We start from the raw sequence: 6,634 nt of genomic DNA on the forward strand, positions 1-6,634 counted from the left end.
TTAGTATTGAAGCAGTTTTTATAGTTTTATAGCAATTTGAACTTGTACCAGGATACTTTGCAATAAAAAAACCATTTTTCACAAAATGCTCATGCAGTAATGGGTTAAAGAGGTCCCACCGTCTTTTTACATTTTAACAGCATTATAATTTGTTTTTTGGATTTACTGTACCATTTGATGTAGGTCTGGTCAAATAACTAGTTTGCAAACTTCATTCGTTCATTACATTTTTTTCTTGAGAATATTTCTCATTGTACAAAAAAAAAAAAACAACAAAAAAAAAAACAACAAAAAAAACCCCAAGAGTGAGAACCGGTCCAACGCTTTTCACTTCAACTAGGCTAAGAATCGCATTATAAAAATCGATTTAATATTTCATTCAGAGTGCGGATTATCATCCTTTCAATATTATTAAGTTGATCTTTGCAAAAAATTCAAATTTTATGTTTTAGTGATTTAAACTTTAAACTTCTTGATGTGGTTCTCGCATATTCTGGCATTTATTTTGTTTAGAGAATGTGAATATGTATACTTCTACTTAATAACATTTTTATTTTAAGGGAGCACACTATCTGCATAAAATAAATTTTCTATGTATCATCCTCATTGAGCAAAACGGACAGTCTCTGCTCACGTTTTAGAATCATTGTCCGTTAAGTTGTTGACTTCAAACCACTTGCTTTTTCACTGCAGTAGGTTCGAATCCTGCCAGGGACTTTAGATTCTAGCATATTTAGAAATTTAGCTAGCTCACCGAACATCGGTGGTTCTACTCAAGTGCCTGCACGTACATGAAATAACACACAGAGGGGCACCTGAGGATTTCTCCACCAGTAAAGCTGGAAAACCGCCATATGTCCTCTATTGTGTTGGTGTGACGAAAACCCCAACCCTAAAATTATTTTATTATCAATATATTAATAATGAATACATATGTAATCCAAATTTAAATTGTTTCAATCTGGTCTTTGCTTTGCTTTGCAGATGGGCGAATATGTTATAACTCAAATCAAGTACAATGAAAACTCAAACTATCCAGATGACAGGGCACTTTGTTCCTTTCTTTATACTGTTTTTGGGATTGGTTTGGATTATCGAATGTACTGAATTAACCAAAGAAAACAAGAAGGAAGAGTCAATATTGAAATACTGCAAAGAAAAGGTCGAATATGGACATAATACATTGAACTGTAGTCACCAAAATTTAACGTTCATACCACGGATTACAGATAAAATAGATACTTTGATTTTCAGTTTCAATCATTTAACTAATATCTCACAGGAAACGTTTTTTAATATTAGTAATCCGGCCTTGATATTCAAGCTTTATATTGATCACAACAGTTTACAGAACATTACAGCAAACGCCCTAGACGTGTTTTCTAATTTGCATTTGTTATATTTGTCATACAATGAAATATACTATGACAATTTCAAACACCTTCTTGGTTCAATCTTTGCTAAAAGATATTTAACGCACTTAGAAATGACTGCAATCAGCACTGTAAATCTCCAGGAAGATTTATTTTCGTTACTGGGAGAAAATCATATACAAACATTGAAGGCTTCAAAGTATTTTATCAAAACTTTTGATATGAAAGTGCTCAGAAATTTTAATCGGTTAGGAGTTCTGGATATATCATATAATCATATTGAGGAAATTTTTTTGTTTAAAAACGAATATATGCATTCGTTCTATATTGGAAAAAACAACTTAAGGACACTCCCGGACTTCAGAATAAACGGTAACGAATCAAATTGTTTCCTTCCACGACTTGTGTTATTAAGTGCAGACGATAATGACATAGAAGAAATATCATCTGAAAGTCTCAAATGTTTAAGACACTTAAGAGTCCTAAACATCAACGGAAATTTAATACATATATTACCGAACAATTTCCTGTCACCATTGCTGAATATCCACACGTTAGAAATAATGTTACCAAGCACAAGAGGTTTAATAGTGGAACCATTTGCATTTAACTCGTCCTCGCTCGTGTCACTTACTCTACAATATCGTTTTTCTGCTTTGTACGTTTTCCAGTCCTTGAATAATACCTTTAAATTTTTGCCAAAACTCAGAAAATTGATGATAAATGGCATTTCAATGTTGCGATTAACCGACAAAGATATAATTGGATTATTTGCGCCGCTTCATAACTTGCGAGAACTGCGTTGTTTTAGCTGTCAGATATCACGGGATCCCAAAATTATCTTGAACCTAATGAAACATTTGGACACTGTTAACTTTCAATCAAATATGATATCAAAATTAAGTAGTGAAACATTCAAAGATAAGAACAGCCTAAGAAACCTGGACCTACGTTATAACCAACTTAGACATATAGATTCTACAGCTTTACCGATTTCACTTCTTAATAAGTTGCACCGCTTCGACATCAGCAAGAATCCATTTGTCTGTGACTGTAACCTTGAATGGTTTATTGCTTGGTTGCAATCAACACATAAACCTGGAACGATTTTAAGATACCCTAAAGATTATATCTGCAGCCTTCCAAAAGAAAAAACGAGAAGGCGACTCTCTGACATATCATTTACGTACAGAGAATGTCATCCTTGGGACACGTGGATTTGGGTCGCTATCATTGCATCACCTTGTGTTATTGTCATTTGCATTATCATCATAGTTGTATATAGGAATCGGTGGAACATTAAACATTATATCTATTTAATGCGAAAAAGACGAAACTACCAGGTTATTGAGGGAAATGATTTTGTATATGACGCTTTTGTTGGTTATGAAACCGAGGATTCAGCCTGGGTACGCCGTCGACTGTTACCAGTACTAGAGGAAGAAATCGGTCTGAAATTATGCATTCATGAAAGAGATTTTCAGCCTGGTGTCTTTATAAATGACAATATTGTCACAAATATGGACAAAAGTAGAACAATGATATTTGTTCTTACCAATGCCTTTGCACGAAGCGGATGGTGCATATTTGAATTAAAAATTGCACATTCTAAGCTGATCGAAGATGAAACAGAATTAGTGGTCATTTTGTTAGAGAAAATTGATGGAAGAAATATGAATCATTCCTTGAAATGCCTTTTTGATACAACAACGTACATTGAATGGACAGAGGATTTGGTTGGTCAGGAACTGTTTTGGGAGCAATTGAAAAGTGTTCTTGTAAAATGATTGCGAAACAAAGTATAATAGCCCCTGTTATGTAGGGCATTGGTCTTATTAATCAAGAAGTATAGTGAGAGGATATTTCTTTCGTTTGTGTGAAATTTTGAATCTATTTTCATGAAACATTACAAAGTCCATATATTTTTACAAGCCGGGGTCGTCAAAGTATATTTGACTAATATAGCACCATACTTTATGCGTAAAATTAAAGTCTATAAAGCTATATATCTGCTGCAAAAAAGTATTTTTAGCATTGTAAAAAAGAATACTTCTAAAAGGCTTGTATGAGATAATCGAATGATGCATGCACAAAATCTTTTTTAAACGTATTAAACCCAACTTAAAATAGCAAATAATATTTTGTTCCGGAACAGTTTATTTGTTTACGTACACTATTCATGTTAATCAAATACTAGAAACAGAGACATTCTATGTTACAACATTTTCGGGAATCAACCATATTATATGATAGACTTTATAAAAATATTTCATAAGATATAAATATATACCCTTTGAATTATTGAAGATATCAATGAAATTATTATTTTCTGCGATTTTATATTTATCTTTAAAAATGAAAACATTAAAGTTAGCTTTGATGGCAAACATGTGAAAAATAATAGTTTAAAATTGGGATAAAGAGTGGTCATATACATCAAAGCAACAAAAAATTATGCCCTACTAGCTTTTTTATCTCGTTTTACCAGCCTGTATTTTGATATTGGATATGAAACAAGACAAATTATTTATGAAATCGGTGTTGTCAACAAAATACGAACATTTTTACGAAAACACAGCTTAACATTATGCAATGTTATGATACCATAGCACAGCCTACTAGTGCAAATTGGGTAAATACAACATTGTGTTTTATCAAAATGATGTCAGCTTCTTATAAGAATATATTTTAATGACATGACTATGCGAAAAGGGGCGAGGAAACGGATTTCCATGCCTTTGTCTATAAAATTATCTTTCTTCTTTTGTGTTTTTATATGTTGAGCAATGGATAGGAAACTGCCGCCTATATGACTGAAATACTGTTGGGAAAAGGCGTAAAAGAAACAAATAAACAAACAAACAAAATATGTTGAGCATAAATATAATCTATTTGTAAATATTATGTGAGTCACAACATTGTTGTAAATATTTATTACGATTTTCCATATTCAACATAATATTAGCATTACAGATATATTAAATAAGTGTACGTAAGTTTATGTATCTTTATCATCTTATAATTTACAAATAAAAGTTACAATGCTTTATTGTTTTTGTCAGCCTTTCTCTGTTTTTACTTTTGGCATCAGAAGACATTTATCAGACATAGATTCTAACATTAATCTGCAACAAGAAAGGAACGTGCATAGGTTTGGCAACTTTCCCCCGCAATAATCCATGTACATTGATTGTTGGATCTGGAAAGAAAAGAAACAGATTCATCGGAAAATGTAAACGAAAAATGTCGAACATCGAAGAGTCGATTTAATTGACTCTGATCTCGAGAGAGCCAATATCACGCCCAGTAAAAGTGGTTTGCACTCCTCAACAGTGAAAACCCATGAATAAATGATTCCGGTAAAATATAAGAAAACTGAGATGAAATAATATTTAGATGTAATTACGTTAGGTAAAGTCGGTCTGAAAAGAAAGATTCCACATTATGTAAGACAATGACATACTCTGATCTTCTACCGGCCATTTTGTACAGTATACGAATAAACAATGTATAGCAAGCTATAAATACAACTAAAGTAAATGTATTTTAATGAATTGGTATCAATGTTAAACTAACATGTACATATACCCTTTAACTTTCATTTCCTAATGTTTCTTTTGCAATTTTGAACAATATAATGTTTAGATGCATCGTATTTGAACACTCTTCGTATCTATTAGTTACATGTAAAATGTTCACATCTGTAGTACAGTATGCAAAGATTTCAGCAAACAGCTATTCACTCATTTCATCACATTTTTCCACAACTAATTTACTCACAATATGAAAATTCAAATTTCGTTCATATGGTAATCTTCTGCCTTTATAAGTTTGTTTGTCATAACTTCTAGAAGGTGGCTTTTTTCAATGGATTGTTTGTCTTTTTTTCTAAATTCTTCAGGTTGATATTGATATTCTTTGGTTAAATAATTTAATTCCAATGTTTCGTAATTTTTGTTTTAATTGCTCAACTTTCAATAACATTATCGGCTCAGATGTAATACATTCTCAACTCAGTAACTCAGATTTATTTTTTAGTTTTCCGTTACTATAAATTCTGAAGGAAATCTGTATTATAGTATTCGAATATTCTACTGCAACTTGGGTTGTTGACTTTTCTATTAGAAAAATTCTTTAAGTGGATTAAAAATCATTTATTGGTCTAATGACTTCTTCTCTTGCTTTTCGCTGTCTGAATTTTTCCGTCTGTATTGAAGAGCTAACATAATTCTTTTATTAACCATTTTAATGATATCCGCTATCATTGTCTCTAACACTTGCACATTTTAATGAACCACCCAGCTAGAAGAATATGAAACTTAAGATGGCAGCCTCACACGCAGGAGATCAGATTTCAGTATCTGATAAGTATCGTTTTTAAAATACTTTCTAATATAAATTGCGTCATTTAAGTAAACAATATATTATTTTATTATATGTAACACATCTCCAAACATAGGACCACCAACAAGCAGGACACCAAACAGGACAGGGCACACGTGCAAAAACAAAACACAAAACAATCAAAAACGGACGCGATGTCTACATGGTAATTAAAGATGAACCTAAATAAAAAAGACATACAAAAGGATAAGGGCGTGTGTTAAGGAGGCAAGTAAGACGGTGTGGGGTTGAATTAAAGAAAAAAACTAGAGGAAAAGGGAATACACTCATCGAAAACGAAATAACAAGAAGGGACACCATAGATTGAAATTATTGAAAGTCGACTAACGAAATGTCTCAATGAGCAAGAATTAAGGCTTTGGAAGCTCACTCTTTATGTCTATCGTTTACTACTCAGCTACTTAGCTTTAGCTATATCTAAGAAACCTGGACGGTAACTCAGACTTGTATTTTTCCCAAGAGGATCCATCTTTTGTGTGCGAAAATATTTTAACAATGACTTAAAATTTTGTTTCATACTATATTAACAAAAGGAAATCAGTTATTTTATCAATGTGTCATAAGACCGTTTTAAAGTCTACCATTGCGAATTATAAAAAAACATAATGATCGACAAGACAGACTTTGATTCCAAATATCGTAGTCATTTAACAAATACAGATTTAAACAACAGATAAAACAAGTAAAATAACTGTAGTTAGTAAACACAAACATAATACAGTTATCAACTTATATATATGATTTAAAGATGAAGTTAATGTATCAAAACATTTAACAAAAAGACAGATTTTAGTGTTTTAGTGAAGAAATCATTTCGAGGGCGGCATTTCTAACCTTTTCCAAAATAGTTGATTAGT

General features: G+C 31.8%; 1 protein-coding gene across 1 annotated transcript; it reads left to right on the forward strand.

Moving 5' to 3' along the window:
* The first annotated feature begins 957 nt into the window (after positions 1-957).
* LOC132720838 (toll-like receptor 2 type-2) lies at positions 958-4,338 on the forward strand. Its single transcript, XM_060705063.1, has one exon. It carries the CDS (start codon positions 1,019-1,021, stop codon positions 3,158-3,160), a length of 2,142 nt encoding a protein of 713 aa, XP_060561046.1. The 5' UTR covers positions 958-1,018; the 3' UTR covers positions 3,161-4,338.
* Positions 4,339-6,634: the final 2,296 nt, after the last annotated feature.

Source organism: Ruditapes philippinarum, unplaced genomic scaffold, assembly GCF_026571515.1.
Source record: "Ruditapes philippinarum isolate M1 unplaced genomic scaffold, ASM2657151v2 ctg12851_1_1_1_1, whole genome shotgun sequence".
NCBI classification, from domain to species: domain Eukaryota; kingdom Metazoa; phylum Mollusca; class Bivalvia; order Venerida; family Veneridae; genus Ruditapes; species Ruditapes philippinarum.